The 26705-nt window shown below is 38.2% G+C and overlaps 1 protein-coding gene across 3 annotated transcripts; it reads left to right on the top strand.

Moving 5' to 3' along the window:
* Positions 1-26384, top strand: LOC398367 (RNA-binding protein EWS). Of its 3 annotated transcripts, none has more exons than XM_018260582.2 (17): positions 1-106; positions 9024-9060; positions 10254-10305; positions 10411-10537; positions 12010-12196; positions 12329-12496; positions 12659-12942; positions 13236-13416; positions 15419-15453; positions 16091-16123; positions 18181-18317; positions 19018-19147; positions 20832-20954; positions 21077-21209; positions 22881-22975; positions 25415-25655; positions 25728-26384. In XM_018260582.2, the coding sequence occupies exons 1-17, from the start codon at positions 94-96 to the stop codon at positions 25765-25767; spliced, it is 2016 nt and encodes a 671-aa protein (XP_018116071.1). In that variant the 5' UTR covers positions 1-93; the 3' UTR covers positions 25768-26384. The 3 variants fall into 3 exon arrangements, with proteins under 3 accessions (XP_018116071.1, XP_018116063.1, XP_018116088.1); XM_018260574.2 differs by having other exon boundaries at positions 15416-15453; XM_018260599.2 differs by lacking the exons at positions 15419-15453; positions 19018-19147; positions 20832-20954; ... (2 more) ...; positions 25415-25655; positions 25728-26384.
* Positions 26385-26705: the final 321 nt, after the last annotated feature.

Below are 26705 nucleotides of genomic sequence, written 5' to 3'. Positions count from 1 at the left end.
TCTGCGTAAGTGGTATGGTCCGCACGTAGAGTACTGCGCAGGAGCAACGCGTGGTCAATTACACAAGCGCTGCGGTGGTTGAAGGCTTACAAAATGGCGTCTACCGGTAAGTAACTGGAAGTACCTACGACGTTATGGTTATTATTGATGCAGTTGCATTGCTGAAAGGCGTTTTCAGTGTTAAACTGTATGCATTTGCCGACTCTCGTGTTTATAGCTAACTATGGTTCGTTTTATATGAAATATAGTGGGGTGTTGTTGCCTCCGCTTAGTTAGGCCTCGCTTTTAGGCAGCGGTGTTAATGTTCGGTCTCTGTATTGAGCATCTCTCCGGCTTTACTTCAGGTTAGAAGCAGGCGCTGAGCATCACATTGTGACGCCGCAGTGTTATTATTGAGTAACAGATGTGACCGTTGTTGAAAGGCGCTCTACTCCTCCCCGAGCGATTGTCCCCATTGATCGCTTGTTGTGACCCAGATATTAATCGCACCGTTTTTTATCCATTGCATTACCTCTGCAGTACAATAAACTTCAATATGTTTGCAATAATACCAGTTTCTTGTGGAATCCTTCTCTCGGTATTGTCCGTATCTTTCGCGGGGCTTTTCAAAGACTATACACCCTTCCCTCCACCAGTGGAGCTTGCGATCTAAAGCCTCTAAGTAATCCTGTTTTCTATTTATTATCATTACTTGAGCAGAACTGTTCATTTTATGCACCACTTTTTTGGTAACATGCTGTTCCATTCATTTTATATATGCTTAACAGGGGCACATGGCCAGGTCTTGTTATTGGTAACATTCAAATATATACTCATGAAATGCTCGGTCAACTTTTTTTTTTTTTTTTTAGGTTTATTTAAAGGGATTCCCCACATTGAAATCTGTTTAAAGGGTTCATTTAAAGGGAACCCCACATTGCAATCTGTTTTTCAAATGAGCAGTTTTTTATATTTTTTAAATCTGACATCAGGCTGGACATTTTGTCCGTTTCCTTGGTGCCCCCGGTCATGTGGTTTGTACCCTGAAAAACTTCAGTCTCTCTTTACTGTTGCACTGCAAGCTGGAGTGATTTTACCCCCTCCATTTTCTCCAGTAGCCCATCAACAGAACAATGGGAAGGTAAGATAACGGCTCCCTGGTATATATGAGAATAGTACTCCATAGTAAAAATCCAAGTCCTCCTACGACTCCTTCACAGAGTAGAAGAAACAATAGCCTGTCCAAAAGTAGTTTTGTAGTGAAGTGCTGACTCTCTGAAAGCACACGACTAGGCAAAATGACCAGAGATGGCAGCCCACACAGCAATAGTTAAGCTAAAAAACACTTATTGGTTCAAGAATAAAAATTTAAATGGTAGAATTAATTACGTGCAATGTAATATTAATAAAATCTGTACACTGTACCATAAAAATAATGACCGAATGACTCCCTTTTAACTAATGGTTGGACTGAGGATGCAAATCAATATGTAGCTATCAATGTGCGTTTGTCTCACTTAAACCTGGCTATTTTTGAGTAGACACTGAATTTGTTGCATTTTTGAGTTTCTTCTCTGTAAGACACCTAAAACCACCTGTGCTATTTTTCATTGAGATTATTGTAAAGGTGGCCTAAACAGCATAGACTTAAGTGCCAGTACGTGGGGCAATTCAGTTTCCAGTAAACTGGTAGGCGCTTTCTGTTGTTGCATTCATTGCTTTGGTATGACCAGCTTCTACTGCTTTTTATTGACAAATGTAAGGTTTTCTATACACCAGGCAAATGAAACAAGAATGATGAACCGTAATGGTTTTGTGTGCGTTTTAAATATAATGTTCTGTAACCATGCATTGGTCAAAACTGTCGTTTGCCTCAGAAGCTCTAGTTTATTTAAATAACTGTTGCCTATTCTATATAGCACATGTTTACATAGCTAACCAGTAAATAATGTTTAGAATGTCATTGTTCTTGCTTTTCTTGGCTATTCATGTCCCTCTACAGAATTAAAGGGGCAATCCTGCTTCCAAACCAAAATTTGATAGAGGCCCACATAACACAGAAACCCCCTAATATACCCATCACAGTTACCGGTTTCTTCAAAAAGTATGAATAAATGCCATTTTCTATTCTGAAATCCAGCTGTTTAACAGTTCTCTTTCTGCATCATTTGAAATCCTGGCAGGGAAGGAGGGACTAAACACTGATGTTACAAATTGTAACAACTTCTCCACAGTTTACAGACAGCATGCAGGAACTACATAACACAAAATGCATTGCACTGTTATGTTCCTTTCCTCATTGAAATCATGTGTACAGGGAATTGTGGGCTTTGGAGGATGCTGACTGTTGATACAAAGTAACAGTAGTCCCTGCTCAGCAAAGTAGTCAGACAGATCAGCAGGGGGACTAGGCTTAGGGTACTGTCAGAAACCATTAAAAATCATGAAAAGTCTGCATATTTTTTAATATATGTATATTGCAAAGTTGCTTGAAATGGTTTACTTTTCCAACAACTTTTTTTGTGGGGGTTCACTTTTATTGATTGAACAGCTCTCTACTTGTATAAAATTGGTAATTGTAGTTTGGACATAACATAAAAACTTAACGTTACAAAGTTAAGGGGCAGATTTAGCAAGGGTCGAATTTCAAAGTAATGGGAGTTTTTTTTTTTTTTGATCTCATAACTTCGAAATTCAAATTAAAAAAGACCAATTGAAATTTATCAAAATATATATATTATTATTTTTTTGGGGTGAATAGTTTTCGAAAGAAAATCGAATCTTACAAATCAAAGTAACAGCGCATGAAGTTTTTCCCAAAAAAAAAGTCAAAGTCCACAATTGACAGTACATGATAAATGTCGATTTCTATCGAATTTGGACTATTACCTAGTCGAAGTAAACGAAAATAGCTTGAAATTAGAGTTTTTTGATGTCCGTGAATTTATTACATTTAAAGGGGTGGTTCACCTTTGCGTTACCTTTTAGTATGTTAGAATGGCTAATTCTAAGGTACTTTTCAACTGGCCTTCATTTGTTTTCTGTTAAAGGGGTGGTTCACCTTTACTGTAACTTTTACTATGTTACAGAATGGCCAGTTCCAAGCAACTTTTCATCTGGTCTTAATTATTTTTTATTTTATGGTTATTTGCCCCTTTTCATTTGACTCAAATGGGTGTCACTGACCCCTTCTAAAAAGCAAATGCTCTGTAAGGCTACACATGTATTGTTATTGCTACTTTGTATTACTCATCTTTCTATTCAGGCCCTCTCCTATTCATATTCTAGTCTCTTATTGAATTAAAAAAAACTCAAAACCATAAAAATAATAACCAATTGCAAGTTTTCTCAAATTATCACTGTATATTATACTAAAAGTTAATTAAGGTGTAGAAACTTTTCTTGCAATAACTTGACCTAATTTATTTCATTCTATAGTCCTGTAGATCACTGGTTCTCTTTCCGTGTAACGTTAAACTGCACAGAATAGCATGGGTTTAAACAGTTCTGTGCTCTGTAAACGTGAGGTTTTGGCCTGTGCTGCTTGAATGGCTACCCCATGGCTATGCAGCAGCTGATGTCTATAAACTGTATTTGTTTAGTGAATAAAATAAGTGTATCCCATTTAAATGCACATACAGCCACTTTTGTGGTATTCCTGGTCCTGTAACTGTTCTTAAAACAGTTTACCTTGAATCAAGGAATTAAAGGAATAGCAATGTCAAATGAGTGTTTTAAAAGTAGTGAAAATATCCTGTTCTGTTGTCCTGCATTGGTAAGTGATCTGTTTGTTTCAGAAACACTACTATAGTTCATATAAACAAGCAGTTGTGTAGCAATGGCAGAAATTGAAAAAAGGCTATATGGCACAGGTTAAATAGTGTATAACAGATCACACCATTATGTTCTACAGAGCTTATCTATCTGCTGTGTAACCTGAAAATGTGCACATTTTTTTTTTTTTTTTTTTTTGCTTGCTTCTCTGCAGCATAGGTTATCTGGAAGGTGTTTTTTATTTTCACTCCTTGCTTCTAAATTTAACACAAGCTTTAGCACCACTTTGCACTGCTTAAATGTGAAATGCAACAGTTATTGCTGTTTGTCAGCAAGAATATTGCGTGCTTTTTGTTTTGGTTCTTAAAAAGACGGCATAGAAAGCAGATTTCTTTCACAAGCACATAAAAGGGGCACTGAAGGTCGAATATCACCCATTGGCTGCTGACCTTGCTCTCTGTGCCGAGTGGTTTGAACAATTTTTAACATAATATACTCGTGGCTTAGAGAAGTGTAACCCATTGTTGTGCCCTTGATGCAAAAGCATTGAAACATTGTTCTGCTTTGCAACCAAATAGTAAGTATTACAAAACTTATTTGCGTAACATACTAAAAAGGGGTTATTAGAAATTGAAAATGGTTATCCACATGCCTTATAATGTAGTTTTGGGAAATATTGCCCTATTCACATTGTGGGAACAGCAGTTATAAGATGCTTGTTACAGAGAAGACAGTTACAACTGTATATAGTAGAGGTGCTGCATAGAATGTCTTGACATGACATGGGGCAGCTGGGAAATTGACAAAATGTCTAGCCCCATGTCAGATTTCAAAATTGAATATGAAAATCTGTTTGCTCTTTTGAGAAATGGATTTCAGTAAAGAATTCTGCTGGAGTATCACTATTAACTGATGCTTTTTGAAAAAAACATGTTTTCCGATGACTGGATCCCTTTAAGTATTTGGTTCAGCCAGGCACTTGGATTTTGCTTAATCCCCAAATGACTTGCATCCCTACTAAAATCTAAATGGGTCACAAATGAACATACCTTTCTCCCAGCAGTGAGTCTGATTTCTAAGGTAAAAGCTGGAATCTGCTGTTGAATCAGTAACTTCTTTATCTAGCATGAAGCTCTGACCCCTTTGGTACACAGAGGGGCCCATTTACTTAGTTTGGGTGAAGAAATGGAATAAAAAAAAAAAACTTTGAATTTCGAATGTTTTTTTGGCTACTTCGACCATCAAATTGGCGACTTCGAATGTAATGATTCAAACTAAAAATCGTTAGACTATTCGACCATTCGATAGTCGAAGTTCTGTCTCTTAATTAACCCTTGATATTCGACTCTATGTAAATCTGCCCCTATAGCAATTTGGACCCTAGTAACCAGATTGCTGAAACTGAAAACTGGAGAGCTGCTGAATAAAAAGATAAATAACTCCAACCACAAGTAATAAAAGTAAAAACCAATTGCAAATGGTCTCGAATATCGCTCTACAGTATACTAAAAGTTGACTCAAAGGTGAAGCTGCCTAGTGTGCATGCTCGCTGCCTCCTGCCCTAATGGAAATCAGACATATGCAGTAGACTGCTTTCTATAGAGATGTAAAAGAAACATCAGCCCTAAGCAAAGGCAGATTACCAATTGAAATGCCTCATCTCTACGTCTATGGCCACTTTTAGGCTTTCCATTCAGCCAAGTATTGTGTTTGATTTGATTAAATTTTCTGTTGAATCCAGTGGATCCCTGTCAACTGCATTGAGACACTTTATTTGTTTTATTTACCTTTGTCTGTACTTCATAGCCTGGCACCTCCCTACTTGGACATGCTTTTTGTAGAAAAAAAAGTATCCCTGCCTTGATAAGAGGGGATACGTTTATCTGTTAAACAGATTTTGGAGTAATTAATTAAAAAAAAAAAAAACGGTCAAATGTTTTCATTCCCTGTCATATTGTGTGTGTGTGTGTATATAAATATAGATATCATTTTGTTTTTCCATGACCCTGTCGGTCATTCTTTTGCTTGGTTGCTTGTGTTACGTTGGTCCACTGTAATTATGGATATGTAACACTAGATTGGTCTGCTGCATTTACAGGTGGGGCCAAATAGGGATTCAAAATATTTTATTTCTTTGGAAATATCAGACACTCCTGCTCAGGTTTATTGCTCAATATGATAGCCTATCAGAAATCGGAGGATGCTCTTGTTATACATTTATATTGGATATAATGATCTTAGCAGTTCACTTTTAAAGAGGTGGTTTACCTTCAGGTTAACTTTTAGTATGTTCTAGAATGGCCAATTCTAAGCAACTTTTCAATTGATCTTCATTATTTTATCGTATATGATTTATTTGCCTTCTTCTCCAGACTCTTTCCAGCTTTCAAAAGGGGGTCACTGACCCCATCTGAAAACAAATGCTCTGTAAGGCTACAAATGTGTTGTTATTGGTACTTTTTATTACTCATGTTTCTGTTCCGAACCCTCCCCTATTAATATTTCATATTCTCATTCAAATGAATGCATGGTTGCTAAGGTAATTTGGACCCTAGCAACCAGATTGCTGACACTGCAAACTGGAGAGCTACTGAATAAAAAAAAACCAGCTTAAAAACCACAAATAATAAAAAATGAAAACCAATTGTTCTAGACTATCACTCTCTACGTTATACTAAAACTTTACTCAAAGGTGAAAGCAACCCCTTTAAGAGAACCGCATAAAATGCACAAGTGCTGAGTACTATTAAAGGAAAACTATACCCCCAAAATGAATACTTAAAACAGATGGTTTATATTAAATTAAGTGGCATATGAAAGAATCTTAACAAACTGGAATATATATTTAAATATTCCCGTTTTACATCTCTTGCCTTGAGCCACCATTTCGTGATGGTCTGTGTGCTGCCTCAGAGATCACCTGACCAGAAATACTACAACTCTAACTGTAACAGGAAGAAGTGTAGAAACAAAAGACGCAACTGTCTAATTGGCTCATGTGACCTAACGTATAGTTTGGTGTGTTTTTGTGCACAGTGAATCGTACAATGAAACGGGGTTTTACATATGATCTGATTTATGCCATATTTTTTCAGTCTTACATTGTTTGGTAGGTATAGTTTTCAGTGTGTGTTCCCCAGCAATAAAGACTTCTTTCAATTACTTTCCATTATTTTTTACTGTTTTCCCAAAATCTAAGTTTAAAGTTGAATGTCCGTCTCTGGTGTTTGAGTCTGGCAGCTCAGTAATTCAGGTACAGACTCTAAACTGTTACAATTTTGCAACATTTAGTTGATACATTTCTCAGCAGTATCTCTGGAGTATTAGCAACTATTGTATCAATTCTAACAGCTGCCTGTAATGAAACCCAGAGATTCTGCTCAGGCAGGGACAAAGATAAATGTATCAACTAAATGTATGTATTTTTAGAACCGTTTACACGGTCGACGACCCCGCCTCCCAGGGCTGCTTCAGAAGGTAAAAAATGACACTTTACACTTCAATACTAGAAAAACAATCACACTAAGAAAATAGAAAGTCACTGGAAAAAGTTATTTCTGGTTATCTATCTGAAACCAACTAGTTGTTTGAAGGTGAACCACACCTTTAATTGGTGATGGCTGAGGTGCTGATCATGTGAGAGTTGTAGCTGTTGTTTCCCGCCAGTGAGTGGATTTAAGGCAGTTTCGCAGTCTAGCACTTAAAGGCCTTAGGGTAGGCCAAATTGGTCCTTTTTATACCAATAAAAAAATAGTTTTTGTTTTTATAATTATAAGACCTGAGAGTGCATAGTTGTGGCCCCACCAATTCATAATGCCTTTCGATGGGTGCATTTACCTGACTTTAATGTTTTCCCGGATTTTACATCAGTTTTGTCCTGATCCCAAAAACTGCTTTTTTTTTTTTTTTTTTTTTTTTTTTTTTTTTTTCTTCTATGAATGTTATTTTTAAAATAATGAGGGTTAAAATACTAACCAGATGAATATTTTGCCTTGGTTCTGCCTGTAAATGGTCGATTCCAATTAGTCTGCCTCTTAAACAGTCCTGCACCAATCACTTATTGCTTTTAGGTTGTGTATGTGACTGACAGAGAGGCCTTGCACATGCCCCCCATAATGTAACATTAAAGGGATCCTGTCATCGGAAAACCTGTTTATTTTTTCCCAAAAAGCATCAGTTAATTATGCACTAAAATCCATTTCTCAAAAGAGCAAACAGATTTTTTTTATATTCAATTTTGAAATCTGACATGGGGCTAGACATTTTGTCAATTTCCCAGCTGCCCCATGTCATGTGACTTGTACCTGCACTTGTAGGAGAGAAATGCTTTCTGGCAGGCTGCTGTTTTTCCTTCTCAATGTAACTGAATGTGTCTCAATGAGACATTGGTTTTTACTATTGTGTGTTGTTCTTAGATCTACCAGGCAGCTGTTATCTTCTGTTAGGGAGCTGTTATCTGGTTACCTTCCCATTGTTTTGTTTGGCTGCTGAGGGGGAAAGGGAGGGGGTGATATCACTCCAAATTGCAGTACAGCAGTAAAGAGTGACTGAAGTTTATTAGAGTATGTCACCAAGTCACATGACTGAGGGCACCTTGGACACTAACAACATGACTAGCCCCATGTCAGATTTCAAAATTAAATATATAAAAATATGTTTACTTTTTTGAGAAATGGATTTCAGTGCAGAATTCTGCTGGAGCAGCACTATTACCAATTTAAAATTTTTTCCTATGACAGTATCCCTTTAACACTGTAATGCTTAACCTTTTTTATTAACACAGTAATGTATCTCAAAGTAAATGGACTCCGGTGCTTATATCCTTTCATTACTTGAAGAAAAAGTTACTTCCAACACTTTTCCCGGATTGTACATATTTGCTTGGTACCCTGAAAAATGTAAAATGGGGGTTCTCTGAAGCTCCAAATTACGGAATGGCTGTCTCCCATAGACTCCATTTTATTCAAATTTTCAAAAATTATTTACCTAAGATATGATTAATCCTTAATGGAAGCAAAACCAGTCTATTGGGGTTATTGTTTATATGATTTAGTAGTAGTAGTGTATGAAGATCCAAATCATACCTGTACTGGGTTTTTAGCCACATTGGAACAAGAATGCATTCTTAATAATATTTCATAAATATGTAAAGCTAGGTATTCTTCCATAGTATTGCTTTGTAGATTTGTTTTTGGCTTGTTTGTTCTTTTTTTTTTTTTTTTTTTTTTTTGTGCCTTTTTACTTAAATGTGTAACATTCCTCTGTTATAGATTACAGCACCTATAACCAAGCTGGAGCCCAACAAAGGTCAGTTGGTTTACCTGTTTTGTATGTTTTACAAGCTATGCTTTCAGAGGTATTCCTGTACATTGATGGGAGCTTGTAGAGTACTGTTAAAGGGGCTTCTGCTAAACATATATTTGTCAATTTTTATAAATTAAAAAAAGTTTTTATTGCAAAGCAAGCTACTCCATGTTTGGTCCTTGCAAGGTAGAAAATTACATTACCTTTTGTTAGAAGCCATATGTAGAAGAAATTATCTGAACTCTGGTCCTATAATATAATATTATAAATATAATTAAATTACCACACATGTTGTTGCTTTAGTATTTCTGTCCAATAACTAGATTTTTAATTATGAAATCATTTGCAAAAATTATGTTCAGCATAAGCCATGTTAAGCAAGGGGGTGTATCGTCTCTAAATTCTGTGTACTGAGGAAACATCAGGTGTCTTCTGAACAGTTGGATGCACTATATGCATAGGATTAGCATAGTGTGATGCATGTAGACTCAAGTGAAAATATTGCGCACACACAATTTATGGGAAGAAAAAAATAGGACACCAGAAATTAAACATTTTAAACCTTTCCTTTTTTTTTTTTTTTTTTTTTTACATCATAACTTTGCATGATATTTATAATTTTGCAATAAAAGTATTTTCCCAATGCTTTTACTTTGCCAACTTGATCCTCATGAGGGCCCTGCCATATTTGTGCAGCAGTAGTTTTGGATGAGAAACTGTTTTGCCAACCTGAACATCGAGTAACAATTTATTTGCAAAATCAGACTAATCTGCCAAAAACATGACATAACCTTTAATGTACATTATTTTAAAAAGTAAGCTTATTCTAAAACAGTACCTTGTACTTGAACCCAACTAAGATACAATGAATCCTTACTGAAGGCAGAACAATCCTATTGGTTTTTTTTAAATAATTTTCTAGTAGACTTAAAGTATAAAGATCCAATTTACGGATATATCCATTACCCAGAGTACCCCAGGTCCTGAGCATTCTGGATAACAGGTTATCTTTCCATTTAGCAACAGACTGCTCTTAAACAGCACAACTTGTCACACTGTGACTATCCCTTTAAATATCCAATTGAAACATCTCGATTTGCAAAAGTGTCATTCTGCTGCTATGCTCAAATAGAAAAAAATGTGAGTAATGTTTGTAACGTGTCCTGTATTCAGTGTTTTTCTTTTTCATCATGCAGTTACAGTGCATATACTGCACAACCAGCTCAAAGCTACACGCAGACAGCACAGGTAAACCTGCTGTTAAGCATTTTATACTTCATTGGTGTTCTGCATGAACTTGATGAGCCCCAACGTCATCTTGAAAAGCTAACTTCTTAAATTTCCTATTTGCAGGCAACCTATGGGCAGCAGAGTTATGGCACCTATGGACAGCCCAGTGATGCCAGTTACACACAAGCTCAGACCGCTGCCAGCTATGGCCAGTCTGCCTATGCCACTTCTTATGGACAGCCACCAACAGGTATCCCTAATGGGTGCAAAGGCCTGAAAGCATTTTTCCATGTAACCCTTGCTGAAAGGCTTTTATTGCTGTCAATAAATTATACTTTGTGTTGTACAGTTTAGCTGATTAAAATATTTGTTGTTCACTTTCAAACACATTTTTTCAGTTGTTTCCAGAAATAGTCTTTATTCAATTACTTCAATATTAGAAAATAGTAGCTTTTTGTTTTTTTGTGTTTTGTAAAATTTTCACCTTTCTAAAGCAGCTTGGCGGCTGGGGGTTGCAAACTCTGTATCTGTTCTAAATTGATATATTTCTTATCTTTGTCCCTGCTGAGCTGAATCCCAGAGTTTCATTAAAGGCAATTGTTAGAATTGATACAATAGTCACTAATATGCCACAGAAGCTGCTGAGAAATGTATCAACTAATGTAGCAAATTGTAACTGTTCAGAATCTGCACCTGGATAACAGCTGCCAGGCTGAAACACCAGAGACAGGAACATTAACCTTAGATTTTGGAAAATGGTAAAAAAATAAAAGATGGAAAGCAATTGAAAAGAAAAGATTCTCTGGTGAGAACTCGACTGTAAAAAGTGCTTGGAAGATCAACAACCCCTTTAAATGAGCCCTGTTATTTGAGCTTTCAATTATTTAAAATGTATGTTAAAATTATTTTTGGTTGCAGTACCACTGTTAAAGGAACAGTAACACCAAAAAGTGTTTTAAATTAATGCAAATATCATAAACTGTAAAAAGGCTAATTGCACAGGTTTAAATAGTGGATACCAGATATCAGCATTATGTTCTACAGAGCTTATCTGCTGTGTAACCTTAGCCTTCTCTACTTTAAATGGCTGCCCCATTGCTACACATAAGCTTATTTATATAAACAATAGTAGTGTTTCTGAAGCAAACCCAGCAGTTTTGCCAGTGCAGTGCAACACTGCATTATATTTTTATTACTTTAAAACAGTAATTTTTTCATGTTACTGTTCCTTTAAACATTGCCCCCTTTGTCACCCAAGCAAAGAGGGGTTGTAGGGCCTATTTAAGTGGCTTACCCATCCTGATCTACCATCCAAGTGACACTGGACATATTTACATGAAATTAACTTAAAATGGGAACTCTTACAAGCAGACTTGTGCATAGCAAAACATTTTGCAGGACTTTATTCTTGAGCTAAACAGTGGAAACTACTCCATGTTTGGTTCTTTTGTTTGAGTGACAAATTGGTAGAAAAGCTAATTTTTCCCATTCGAAGAAGACATCTCTTGACACTTATTTGGTTTTAGTGCTTCTGTTTCATTCAATGCTAGAAGTCATCAGGTAAGAGTCAAATGACGTTTCATCAGTGTGTGTGTAGGATACATTTTATATTGGCACTGTTCTAGGGAAAAAAATATAATTAAGAGCCCTGAGTTAAACTTTACTGTACGTGTTCTCTTTAATGTAAATGCGAAACATGTCATTTTTATAATAACCTTGCAGGTTACACTGCTCCAGCTGCTCCCCAATCATATAGCCAGCCCTTGCAGGGTTATGGCTCTACAGGATATGACAGTACCACTGCAGCTACCACCACAACCCAGGCTGCCTATGCTGCACCCTCTGCCTATGGTTCCCAACCTGCATATCCTTCTTATGCTCAGCAGCCTGCTAGTACTGCTTCTGCAAGGTAAGTGAGTTGTGTGAAATACTTGTAAAATGGATGCAACATTCGTTAGCCTTTACGATTTGAAGATCACAACTTTATCAACTTTTTGCATTTTCTGTTATGAAATATATTTTTTTTTTTTTTTTTCTGTAGACCTCAAGATGGAAGCAAGCCAGCAGATACCAGTCAGCCCCCACCGAGTACAGCCACATATGCACAGCCCAGCATGGGATATAGTCAAAGCAGCTACAGCTACCCTCAAGTTCCAGCAAGCTATTCAATGCAGCAAGTGAGCGCACCACCATCCTACCCTCCTTCAAGGTAAATTTTATGGTTTTGGGGGGGGGGTGGAGTTATTTCACTCTCCTATGGTTTCTCTCACTCTCAATTTCTGCAGACTGAGTCCTAGCATGGCACTGTCCTTTGTTTTCAAATATAAAACTTAATTTTATTATTGTTTATTTATTTATTTTTTTTGAACAGCTATTCTAGCTCCCAACCATCGAGCTATGAGCAGAGCTCCTATTCCCAGCCAAGTTCCTACTCCCAGCAGAGCAACTATGGACAGCAATCCTCATATTCTCAACAGAGCTCCTATGGACAGCCAAGTAGTTATGGTCAACAAAGTGGATATGGTCAACAGAGTAGCTACCAGGCACCCCAACAGCAGCAACCCCCTCCCACCAGTTACCCACCTCCTTCATCTTCCTATAGCAGTCAGCCACCAGGGCAGTATGGGCAGCAGAGCAGTAGTTATGGACAACAGAGTGAGTAACTGCATGTTGTGTTTTATAGATGGATGAGATTACAAGAGTATAGTGCAACATTAACACTGCAATGCATAATTTATTAACACAGTAAATTTTGTATATCAAAGTAAAACTGACTCCTGTGCTTATATCCTTTCAGTACTTGAAGAAAAAGTTACTTTAACAAATTTCCCTGATTTTAAATATTTCCAGATTTTACATAATTTTTTTCTGGTCCCCTGAAAAACATAAAATGGGGGTTCTACTGTATATCTTAAGTTTCATACATTTTCCCCTCTCGTCTGTTTTAGGCAACTATCGTACAGATCACTCTAGTAGTAAAAGTCCCTATGGCCAGGAGCCCCATCAGGGTTTCTCTAGCTCTGGCGAGAATCGTGGTTCTGGAGGCTCAGACTCGCGCAGCAGGGGTCGGGGCATGTTTGACAGAGGTGGCATGAGCCGTGGTGGGAGGGGCTCTCGTGGTGGCATGGGGTAAGAGAATTTTTTTTTTTTTAATCTTTCAACTAACTTATTCTTTCAACAGCATAATGTTGCACTGGCTGAATGATAAATGGTTTGGATTTTTTTTTTTAAATACACTGGAGGCTTATTTATCACTATTAACAGGTATTATGTATAAAAATTAAGGGGGTTTTTTTTCCTCCTCTCCATAACATCCCCCATATATGCATACCGACAATCAACCCTAGTGGCTTGGTTTTCAGCACAAACTTAGTTTCACTTGGCACCAGAAGTATGAATGACCCGAAACCTACACTTCCAACTCTGCTGTCCTGTAGTTTATAGGGCATCAGTCACTTGACAATGCAAACATAAGGGTGCAGGGCTTTGGAAACTTTTTGTTCTTACTACTTGTGTGTTGTCCTGTTCTGATGGTTCTGACAATTTGCATGTTAGAAGAAATTGTAGGGGTATATTTATCCAAAAGTGAATTTAGAAATCGCCACAGTCCTCTAGAGTGAAATTCCGCCACTCTCCATTCATTTCTATGGGATTTTTAAAAGAGTATTTATTAATGGGTGAAAGTTCATCCTTTGATAAATACGCCTTTAAAAATCCCATAGAAATGAATGTAGAGTGGCGAAATTTTACTCTAGAGGACTGTGGCGATTTCTAAATTCACTTTTGGATAAATATAACCCAAGAATGTTTGATTATGGTTTGTAAATTTTAAACTCTTAACCTATATAGAGTATTGTATGTTCTCCAGTTATCTTATAGACAAATGGTTCAGGATCATAAAGTATGTGACTGTCATGTATATTTTTACACATGCTAGACTGGTAGTACATTGAGCCCTGTCTTGACTCTTTATATTGTAACCATAATACATGAATTGTCATTTGCCTGGATATGTCTATTGCTCTTATTGGTTGTACATGAAAATCCCTTCTTTTAACATGCTTTGTCAAATTTATATGCCACAGGTTACAAAGTGAGAGCGTTGTATACACTTCAGTTCTTAAAAGTGCCCACTCAGCCGACAGCATTATGAAAAGTGGGACTCGGTGTCTAAATGGAGAGGAAAAATATCCCAATATCAGTCAATAATATAAAACTTATATTAGAACAGAACAATGTATTGAAAACAGTCATAAATTTAAGTGCCAAATTGGTGGCATCAGGTTTCAACTCTATGTACTTTTATCTTCTATTCTAAATGTGTTTGTATAATATTGGTGTTAAGGGTTTTAAGCTGTGTGGGCAGCTTGCTGCTAACAAAAATTTAAAAAAAAAAGTGTTAAAGATGCAATGCTTGTTTGACAGGAAATTCAAAGCTAAATAATGTCATTTGTAGTTTTTCAAGTATTGCTAGTTTATGCCCCTTCATAATACCCTGAATTACTTCCTAATTTTGTGCACATTATACGGACTTTCCGTAACTTTGTTGGTGGTACCTGTATGATACTCAAATTTTTTACTATTTAGCTTACACTAGCATTATATAATTTTTCTTTAGATTTGCAATTCCCACACAGCTTTAGCTTTATGTATCCTTCACTAATGCATAGGTATAATATTGCCTTTATAGTCTTCACTCTTGATATGTCACTTGTTTGACAAATGTCCCTGATCTAAAGAAAGTGTTCCTCTGCACTCTTCTTATTGTAGTCTTTATAATTAGGACAATGTATGGTTTATTAAATATTTGCTAATGAAAGCAGAAGATGGCATCTTGTTCAATGTATGAAATGAGGGTTTCTGCTACTATATTGGTCAGGTTAATACTTCTGCTGATGGTCTAAACCCGGAGTTATAAAGACCTATGTAGATGTATGTAAATGTAAAAGCAGCTATAAAAAACAAAACAAAAAAAACCTTGAAGATTAGTGCCGAGATGAGACAGATGCTTTGTATGGAGATGTTAAGCCACTGCTGGCTCTGTACCCTTGAACCCCATTCGAGGCCCAGAATGTTAATGGCTCTTTAAAGGGAAAAGGCCTTCATTTCTTCACCTTTATTCTCCCAGCAGCGGTGGAGATCGAGCTGGCTTCAGTAAGCCTGGTGGTAAGTTTTTGAGTATTACAAATGGGTAGTGTAACACAGATGCCCCTTCCCCACTTATATAACTGCTACATTTGTTTATATTTTTAAATTTTTTCACCTCCATACCATGGTGTATAACTCCCCGTGTGCAGAAGTTTAAGAGTCTGGCTGGCATTACGTAGGGGTATACACGGTTATATGGTTACCCGGCTGAAAAGCAAATCTGAACAGAGTTGTGTGTAATTTGGGGGAATACTTGCATTAATGCACTGAAATTGGTCTACATGGATTTATTTGGAGGACTTAAACTGTTAAATATGGGCACAGTAATTTGAGTCAACTCATTGTTATAGTGTTAAGCGCTTCATTGCCCTTCCCCCTTTTAAAAAGTATTTTGTTCACTGCTGCCATCCTGCTGGTTAGTTGGTAGCAGTGCATGTGCATCCCTTCTTTATGGGGTTTTCATTTTGCCCTGTGGTAATAAGGTTTATGTGCAGAACAGATCTGCCTGAATTGGTTATTGCTTGCCCCTCCACCTGTGCCCTGGTATCCCCCATACATTTCACAGTGGTTCTAAGTAGTTTTGATGTTGAAGTTTGTGTTGTGCATGCATGTGTGAACTTGTATACTAACTTCTATTTATAATTTCGTCTGCTAGGACTCTTGGATGATGGACCAGATCTTGATTTAGGTGGGTACTAGTAGAAGGAAGGCGTTGTACTTCTGATCATACACGAATGTGTGTTGTGTTTTTTTACCTTTTAAAACTGCAAGTTTTTAATATCAGAATTGTCATGAATTTTGTTTGAAGATCTTAAAGGGGGAAAATGAAAAATTTTAATCGTACTTAAATAAGAAACTTTCTAAATATAATCAATTAAAATTTCTGAAATCAGGTTTAACTTCACTATCCCTGTCTTGCCATCTGTTTCTCTTCATTCTGTCTTATGCAGAAGTTGGGTGTCGGATATTCACTGACTGTTTGATGCAATATATATTTTAGGGGGCTCCCTTTCCTAGCAGAAGTAATGGAGAAATCAAATAACGGATTCCAGCAAAAACTAACCAAATAACTGACTTTGGCACAAATTCTGAATCTAGAGAGACAGGATTTCTTTTCATTTTAATAGTGAGTGAGCTGTAAGCATCTTCTAGGCCACTGCTGTCCAACTTTTATGGTACTGAGGGCCGGAATTTTTCTGGCCTACATAGTGGAGCGCCGATCGTGAAAACCAGTGTTAACCACTCCCTCTTTTTAAACCACACCCACTTTAACCTACACTTTACCACAGGACCATGTCCACATTAATTGTGGTAGCACCAACTGGTTGCTGCTCACTTCAGGGATATCACTCATATGTGAAAAAAGTTGTGATATTAAGACGTGCCCTTAAATCCATATGCCATAACCCCTACCAGGCTTGTGTTCCACAGGCAGAGTATGACACACTCAGGAAGCATGGGGCAGTCAGAGTATGACATACACATAAGGCAGAGTATGGCACACCCAGGGAGCATATGGCAGGCAGATTATAGCATACCCAAGGAGAATAGGGCAGGAATAGTATTGCACACCCAGGGAGCATAGGGCAGGTAGACTGTCCAACCCAGAGAGCATAAGGCAGGCATAGCATGGCACACCCACGGAGAATAGGGCAGGCAGAGTATGGCACACCCAGTGAGCATAGGGCAGGCAGAATGGAGCAGGAGACAGAGAAACCTATCGGGACCACTCTAAAATGTGTTGCATACAGTGACACTATGCTGGTGCCCCTTAAGCATTTTGTATGAGATGTGGGCAGTTTGTCTGGGGCTAAGATGTAAACAGTACAGGGTTTCAGGGTTTGATCATTACAATTGTGAACAATGCAGGGGGAATTATATGTGGGCATAATGCAGGTGCCAGTTAATCTCCGTACTGATACCTTTTAAAGCTTACATATGGTAAAGCAACACAGCTGGCAGACTTTCATGTGGGGCGCCACACAACGAGGGCCTCTACCTAATCCCCTAATTGGACTGTAAATTGTATTGGGTTTAATTGCCATTCAAAGTTAGACTCCCAACTCCTGCAAAAAGAGAGACAGATGCTTGAATGTTTCAGACACGCTTGGCAAAATCCAAGAAGGGAAAAATCCTGTGACAATTTTGGATCATTACTACTATAGAGATGCTGGACCAGTTATTTCAATATATAAAATGGCATTTGTTTAAGGGTTTAGTTCTCCTCAAAAATCCCTCATCCCCAGGGTAGACTATAGTGCCTTATATTGATGATCAATTATAGATCTGTACATGTCTTGAAATCTGTCTATATACGGCAAAGGCTAGACACAACAGAGATAGGTGCTTGCTATAGTGTGTTTGTTGCTAGCTAGAGGGGGACATATAAATAATATATGGGCAGCCGATGCACAATACAAAGTAGAGAACTCGCCAATTTGACAGTGGTCCAGGTGCTCCAGCCCCAGACCCTCCGCTCCAGAGAACAGATAATGTGGGTGTTAAGCTTTGGGGGGTACCAAAAAAAAGGCCAAGCGAAAAACGTATTGAAAAGTAAAAAATAACACTAAAGTTCAAGGCTTGGAAGAGACTTGAGAGATGAAAGTTTAAAAAAAGGATTTTGTTTTACTATTTCGCTTGTGCATTTTGTGGCCAACACTCGCTTTCTCCTGTTTAGTACAAGGAAACATTTGCTGTGAAAAGTACTGCACTTGGCATTATATCTAAATTTGCTTTGTGTTGTAGGACCCTCTATGCCTTTACCATTGCCTTTGGATCCAGAAGTGGAGGCAGAAAACAATACTGTGTATGTACAGGGACTAAACGACAATGTGACTGTAGAAGAAATAGTTGATTTCTTTAAACACTGTGGTGATGTCAAGGTAAGTGTCAGTGCATGTTATGCAGGTTCAAAGTACCAAAATAAAAGTTAGGAATGTCATTAAAACAAAATTTGGTTACCGTTTATTTGGTTTCTTGGTAGACTTAGCATCTATTGTATTTAAAAAGCAAGTGTATAGAGTCTGTTCTGCCTGGATCTGGGAAGCAGTCCTTGACTGACAAGTCACAGGCTCTTGAGAACCTCCCTATGTACTCAGTGCTATTGAAGATATAGTTGGTGAAACAGTCCAAGGTAGATGCAGAACTTTGCTGCAAAAAATCTTTATTCACACAACATGTTTCAAGCAAAATTGCCCTTTGTCAAGTGCTCAGTGCTACATGCTCTGCTTACAACCATGTACAGATCATAAATGATTTGTTTATTGTATAAATGAGACCGGTCTATCTGCTAGTTAATTCTAAGTTGATACAATGTAAATGCCCATCTGGAGCCTTCCCTAATTTTGCTTTGTGGGGGGGACTTTTGTTAAGATATAATTTCACTATTTGGTACTTTCCCTCTTTCTTAAAGCCATCCATCCCTTTCTTAAAGCTATCAGATTTTTCTACCAGTGCAAACTCGTTCCTGCCATTATAAGCTTTAGCCTCTTATTTCATAATAGGAATCCCAATAGTCTGCTAAAAGCATTTTATGGTAAGAAGAAAAAAAAATCTTCTGACACATCTTTTTCTCTCCCACAGATAAACAAGCGGACAGGCCAACCACTTGTAAACATTTTTACGGACAAGGAAACTGGGAAGCCCAAAGGAGATGGGACTGTGTCTTTTGAAGACCCACCTTCAGCGAAGACAGCTGTAGAACTTTGTGATGGTAAAGATTAGTATTATTAATGGCAAACTGCCTAATGTTTTCTTGAATATATGGTGCACTCCGATTAATTGCCCTCATCATGCACAATTCTGTTCTCTATATAAACGATGTTCTCTAAATAATTTTTTTTTAAATTTAATCTTCAAATCTAACAAGCGGCAAACAATTTTCTACTTTCAGCCCTTGTGCTCTGAAACGCAGTATTTTTGTTTTTTTACTTTTTACTGCTGCACTGCTATTTGGAGCAGTGTCCTAAGGGTTACAACATATAAAGTGGATGTGGGGTTTAACTGCTGCTACTGTTAGGGAGAACCAGTTGTGGTTAAAATGGCTCTGTCTGCCTGCCATAGCTCCCGATGAAAAGAAATGTGCTGCGGCCCCAAATACATTGTATGCAGTGAGAGGCAATGGATCCTGGCAACCCAGACACCCCCGCTACCTTGCTAAAATGCAGGTTACCTAAAGGCTGTAGAAGATTTCAGTATTGTGTAATTCTAAATGAACTTTGTAATTGTCCACATTGCTAAAAAATGCTCCACCTAGTCTGAAAGCACAGGATCATGCGTAGTAAGAAGACTGCTTACACACCATACTAAGTTATTGTTTTTGAGAATAACCTTTTAAACTATAGAATGAATTATTTTGTGAGATGCCAAGATGTTCACCCCCCCCCCCCCCCCCTAAAGTCAGTACTTTGTAGAGCCTTCTTTTGCGGCAATTACAGCTGCAAGCCGCTTTGGATAATTCTCTATGAGCTTGCCACATCTTGCCACTGGGATTTATGCCCATTCCTCAAGGCAAAACTGCTCCTTCATGTTGGATGGTTTTTGCTTGTGAACAGCAATCTACAACTCTGACCACAGATTCTCAATTGGATTGAGGTCTGGACTTTGACTAGTCCATTCCAACACATTTAAATGTTTCCCATTAAACCACTAGAGTGTTGCTTTAGTAGTATGCTTCGGCTCATTGCTTCTGTACAGGCTTTGCAGATTCTTTCTTACCCTATAAAACATTTTCTTCTGTCCTCATATTAAAACATTTGCGTCTGTCCTCATATTAACACTCCAGTTAATAATTTAATACTAAGCATTGAATAAGCTGTGTCCTTTCAGCAGCTTAATCAGAAATAAGCCTGCTGTGAATAACTTGTGCCCTAGATGCTTGCCTCTGTAACCTATAGTTGCTCCTTTTTACTCAACTCTGTCATCAATTCGTGTTTATCCAAATGATTGACATTTCCTTCCAGTAGTGAGCGAGAGGAGGTGTCTCTGAACACCGTTCCTTCAAGTTGATTTGCAGACCTAGTCCTTATTTCCCTGAATGAGTGTTTATATGCAGCCTGCCAAAGCGCTCTCTCAAAGCACCATTCAACCGTACATACTTATGGTAGTATGAACGAAAGCTGGCCAATTGTTACATACTGTTTTATTACCTATACTACTCATGCAGTTGTATCAACCCATATTTAGGCAGCCTTCTAGTGAGTGCTATGACTGAAAGAAATATTCTGCTCACTGGCTGATAATGTGCATGGAGTCACTGGCTCATTGCACTGCCTTTCCGCACAAGTAAATTTGTCATTGAATTTTAGGCCACTTGGAACAAAATTATTTGTGCCCCAAAGCAGGAATGCTATTTTTCCAAGCATACACATACACGTTGTCAACATTTATTTTTGTAGGGAAGGATCTTGATGGAAACAAGTTGAAAGTGTCACTGGCTCGCAAAAAGTCTTTGCTAGGTAGCATGAGAGGTGGGTTGCTTTTACGTGAAGGCAGAGGGCAGCCGCCACCTCTTCGTGGAGGTAAGATATTATATTGCTCCCCTTTTAGATCTATCCTATGTGGTATTTTGTATGTAAACTATGGCTGATATATTTGTCATCGCATAACTATGCACAATTTTATTTCCTTTATTCTAACTTAGGTCCCATGGGTCGCATGGGTGGTCGAGGAGGGGACCGTGGGGGATTCATGCCAAGAGGGCCACGTGGACCACGAGGTAGTCCAGTTAGCGGCAATGTCCAGCACAGGGCTGGTGACTGGCAGTGTCCCAACCCGTGAGTATAATGGAGAAACTGAACTATAGTTAACATAATCTGTTAAAGGGTTTGTGTGTGTATTAACTCTGTCACCAAAACCAAACGTGGAGTAGCAGCAATTTTCCGGTTTGCCCTACTCGTATACACCATAAGTGAAAAGTATGTCCAGAATAAGCTCTGTAGTTGAACAAAAGGGTATGTCCGTGCTTTGCTGAACTGATAGGGGTTCCATGTTTTCATGCTGCTACCACAGTTCTGTGCTATTCGTACATGCTGGTGGACAAATATATCCTCAAAATAAATGAAGGAGCATGGGCAGTTTTGGCTAAGCACAGATGAGGTAATGTTGCCATTGTATAGTCTTTCCCCGCTGGTGAATGCTTCACAAAATACCTTTGAATGGCACCTTACATGAATAGCTGTCTAATCTGAACCATCTATTTGCAAGAAAATGCTACCAGGTGGACTCTGTGCCACAGCCCTAAAGAAAATTGCCTAATACTCCTAGTACAGGTGATTAAAGGAGAGTTAAAGCCTAACTAAAGAAGTAGCTAGAAATGTTGTACATTTATGTTTTGGGTTTTTGTACCAGTCCAAGACAACCACAGCCCTTTATCAGTAAAGATCTGTGCCTACAAAGATGACCCAGTAGCTCCCATCATCTTTTCTGCTTATTCACTGCACATGCTCTGTGCTGCTGTCACTTGCTGAGCTCAGGGACCGACTCGCAATATACAGTACACATAGAATAGAAATACAGATAATTACTACATTTCGGCTAAGAAACCAGTGCAATTAGCATCAGAATTTAATAATCAGCCCTGTAGCGTCCACTTATATTACAGACCAACCTCACTTTCTGCTTGGTAATTTGCGACGACTCCTAAGCTTAGCTTCTCAACAGCTGCTCAGCGAACACTTGAGCATGTGAGTGTCGCAGACACTTTCCAAGAAGGTGACTCCATGTGACAAGTTTGAAGTCCTGGATCATTGCTGTTGTTGAGAAGCTAAAACTTTAGGCTGGTGCAATAAGTTCATTAGAGTTCGGTTTATTTCAGGGTTTAGTTCTCCTTTAAGAAAATGCTGAAATGTACCTTACCAGTATGAGAACTGCCTGTACTTGATGTGCCAGTCCGTTTTATTTGTCTATAGCATCATGGGTGGTTTTAGTTATTTCTCTAAGGGGAGGGGGGTTGGAGGAGCACACCAAAGTAAAATACAGAAGTACAATTGTAGGGTGACCTGGCCAAGTTAGCCGTGGACATACAGAAGAGGAGTTTGATTAATACACATTGCCTGGCCCATGTTTCACTAGTAATTCAGTATCTCTGTAAATGTGCAAGTTATGATTGACAAACCACCAGACCATGTCATGGTAAACCCCAATGGGGTGATATCCGTGCCTAGGGCACCACTACTCCTCTCTCAGATCACCGAGGAATTCGGCTACAAGTATCTCCAAAATTTAAGAGTACCTAAAGAAAAATCCTGTATTTACAGAAATTCATGAATACATTTCCTATGCTCAGTATTTCATTTGTTTGCTGGCAAATGTAAAGACATTTCATTCTGACAGTGTCCCTCTTAAAATTGCTTAGCCTCATTAAAGTTTTATATTAAAGCTAAAAGTGGCTCCTGTGTTGGTCAATGTATCTATTTCCGTCTCACTATTTTTTTTCTTTTCTTTAGGGGATGTGAAAACCAAAATTTTGCTTGGAGAACAGAATGCAACCAATGTAAGGCTCCTAAGCCTGATGGCCCTTTTCCTCCTTTTCCACCTCAAGGTAAGGGTGGCTCAAATGTTTATTTTTTCAGTTTCTGCCTCTTTGTATAGGAGTACCAATATATTGGTAAAGGGGAAAAAGTCATACAAATGCTGTGTAAAAAAAAATGGTGTATTGGTGCCGACTTATTTACAGACCAATTTTCTATAATTATACTACTCCGCCAACAATTTCTTCAAAAAAATATTTAAGTGGATGTGGCTATTTTTGTGTCTTAAGCATCAGTGCATTGGAGTCTGTACATAAATCTTTCAACTCTGACTCCTGTTTTTAAAGAAACATTAACATCAAAAACTGAGTGTTTCAAAGTAATTAAAATATAATGTACAGTTATGGGATCCATTATCCAGAAACCTGTTGTAGAGAGAGCTCCGAGTTCCGGTCTCCCATAGACTCCATTTTATCCAAATATTTCATAAATGGTTTTCTTTTTCTCTTTTATAATAAAACCATACCTTGTACTTGATCAAGACTAAGATATATAATTTATCCTCATTGGAAGCAAAACCAGCCCATTGGGTTTATTTAAGGTTTTCATTATTTTCTAAACTGAAAGCAAAGTTAAACATCCATATTGGAAAACCTAAAACAACTTCTATATTAATTGAACCTGGCCTATAGCTGTAGAATAGCTGTTAAATACAATCCACAATTAAAGTATTGTTCTTAGAAACAAAATTGCTTCTGCATATTATCCTTAATTTTCAGTGCTTGTATTTAGTTTTATTAGTAGTCGGTACATTTTTGGCTAATCCAACTCCAAATTTGCTTCAGACCCCACAGCTCAGGTATACGTGACTTGCGACACATGTGGCCTTAGAACAGATTCATAAAACAATAAGAACCTTCTGTGAATTTGTCGTGCTTAGGACATGTTGGAGACACTTTAAGAACTATGTGCTTACCCACACTTTTGTGAATTCTCCCCTAAATAGCATGATTTATAATGTCATTTATTTGTTTTCCTGTTTCCTCTGGAAACATTTGTTTGAGCTGGAGTTAGATTACTTTTGGTTGTAAAATAATTTTTTTGCAATTTTTGTTTTTTTTTTTTAATTTTTTTTTTATTTTTCGCTGTAATCATTTATAACAAATCATTGTGAAACATCGCCTTTGCATCCCCTAATTTAAATTGTACCCGCATTTTACGCAGGTTTTTATTTTTTCTGCCCCCCTCCCCATAGTTTAACCTCAATGCTGCAATGCTTTAACTTTGAAATACAATATGTACTGTGTTAATGACAAAGTTGAAGTAAGACTCCTGTTCTGATATCATTTGCAGCGCCGGATTTCTTTGTGGGCCGCGCGGTCCGACCAGATGGCCACATCCCCTTCCCAGTGCGCAGGCGAAAAAAACGCTGGCGCAGCTGGTGTTATTGAATGGGGACACACACGTCCCCACAATGCGGCTCGGCGGCATGCCGCCCCTATTTTTTGCCGCCCTAGGCCCGGGCCTGTGTGGCCTTGCCGCAAATCTGAGCCTGATCATTTGAGTACTTTAAGAATACGTTTAACACTTTTGCCTTTAAAATTTTGCAAGAATTTATACATGGGCTAGATATGTCCATTTCCCAGGTGCCCCCAAACCATGTGACTTGTGCTCTGATCTTCAGTCATTCTTTACTACAAGTTCGAGCAATATCGCCACCACCCCCCACGCCATCAGCCTATCAACAGAACAATGGGCCTGACACCTGCTGAAGAATGTTTTGCTCAAGTCATGTTCCCTAGCTATAGTTTCTCCTTTATTATATTTCACCACAACCCAAGTGGTAGATGTATGAGAATAGCACCCATGCAGGAAGGGAGCACTACTTGGGGTTGTGGTGAAATACATTATAAGGGGAGAAACACTAGCAGCCTCAAAACAGTTCCATCATGAATGAAGTGCTGGCACCTTCTCAAAGCTCAGAATAGGGCACACTACACTGAGATGGCTGCCTCCACACCAATATTGCAGCTAAAAGAATGTTTTAAGAATTACATTTTAAATAGAGTGCAGTGTAAACAGTGTAATTTAGAAATAAAAAGTAAACCATAAAAGTGACAGAATCCCTTTAGGGTAAGGCCACACTAAGCGATAGCGCGGCGATTTGACTCGCCGCGACTATTCGCCGCGACTTTTAATCCTCAATCGCTGGCGAAACTTTGGCGCTGGCGTCTATGGGGAATCGCTGCGTAAAAACACACGCGGCGATCTTTTTTCTATTGTCGCTCGAAATCGCCTCGCTAGGCGATTTCGAGCGACAATAGAAAAAAGATCGCCGCGTGTGTTTTTACGCTGGCGATTTTGCGCGATTTCCCATAGACGCCAGCGCCAAAGTTTCGCCAGCGATTGAGGATTAAAAGTCGCGGCGAATAGTCGCGGCGAGTCAAATCGCCGCGCTATCGCTTAGTGTGGCCTTACCCTTAAAATTAATTGAACTGCTGCAATTGCAGGAGGAGAGCGTGGAAGAGGTGGACCAGGTATGAGAGGAGGCAGAGGCCTAATGGACCGTGGAGGGCCTGGTATGTTTAGAGGTCGTGGAGGAGATAGAGGGGGCTTCAGAGGGCGTGGCATGGACAGAGGATTTGGAGGAGGAAGGAGGGGAGGACCTCCAGGCCCCCCTGGTCCCCTTATGGAACAGCTTGGTGGAAGAGTTGGTGGTGGGAGGCGAGGTGGCCCCAGCAAAATGGATAAGTATGTGTTATGGTGTTTTTGCATTTCTTAATTTTTCTAAAGGCAACCTGCTAAATCTTAAATTTCTTTTAGGAGTGAGCATCGCCAGGAACGCAGAGAGAGACCCTACTAGTTTTGGAGCCGCCTTTACTACCAGATTTATTTTTTAAGCCAGAAATGTTTTAAATTTATAATTCCATATTTATAATGCTGATGTGAAGCTCCTCTCTTCACTGTCGCATTATGATTATCCTTTGTCTGTAACTTTAGTATTCATCATTTGTGGAGATATTAAAATGAAAATTTAATGGTAGTATTGCTGTGTGATTTTTGTTTTGCTTTTTTTTTTTTTTTAATTAAAAAAAACTTCATTTTGAGAGCAGATCACATGATTTTTATCTTTGCATGTGAAGGTTGATGGGTTTTGAAGTCTATGAATGAAAGCATGCATGTTATCTTGACAGAATCTATGGCTATAGAAGATAAAACATACTGGACTTGTTTATTTTTAGCAGTTCAATATGTCTTGGGTCATTGGATAGTGGATATACTTATGCGACTGTGGATTTGTGTTTAACTTTGTTTTTTGGGGAGGGGGTGGGGCTGCTATTGGTGAGTAGACTAATTTTGTGGCTGTTCTGTACAAAATTTGGGGATTATTTTATTTTTGTTTTAATAAACTGGTTTGTGTTAATATGTTGAACCCCTCACCCCATCATACTGTAATAATAAAATCTTGTTGAACCACTATTTTACAAAATGGAACTCCTCAATAAATGTAGTTTTTAAATGGGTTGCTTTCATAATGGACAACAGTTATATTCTCCTATTCATTGGTTAAACAGTTTCCTACCATAGAGCCCTAGAATTATTTTGTCAATTTGTAGTCCTTTATTGTAGAGTAATATTTATTCAATTTGCCAGTCAGTATGCAGTGCTGACCTTTCCTGAAACATAATTTTTTTTTTTTTTTTTTTGTGTGGAAACAAATGTAAATGAAACACTTGGCAGAAGACGGATTCCAAAGTCCAAGGAATATAAGGAGCAGATATACATGGCCTGTGCCTAGGC

Source organism: Xenopus laevis, chromosome 1L (genome assembly GCF_017654675.1).
Source record: "Xenopus laevis strain J_2021 chromosome 1L, Xenopus_laevis_v10.1, whole genome shotgun sequence".
Lineage (NCBI taxonomy): Eukaryota > Metazoa > Chordata > Amphibia > Anura > Pipidae > Xenopus > Xenopus laevis.
Note: the sequence above shows the minus strand (reverse complement) of the source record. Positions and strands in the feature narration are given on the sequence as shown.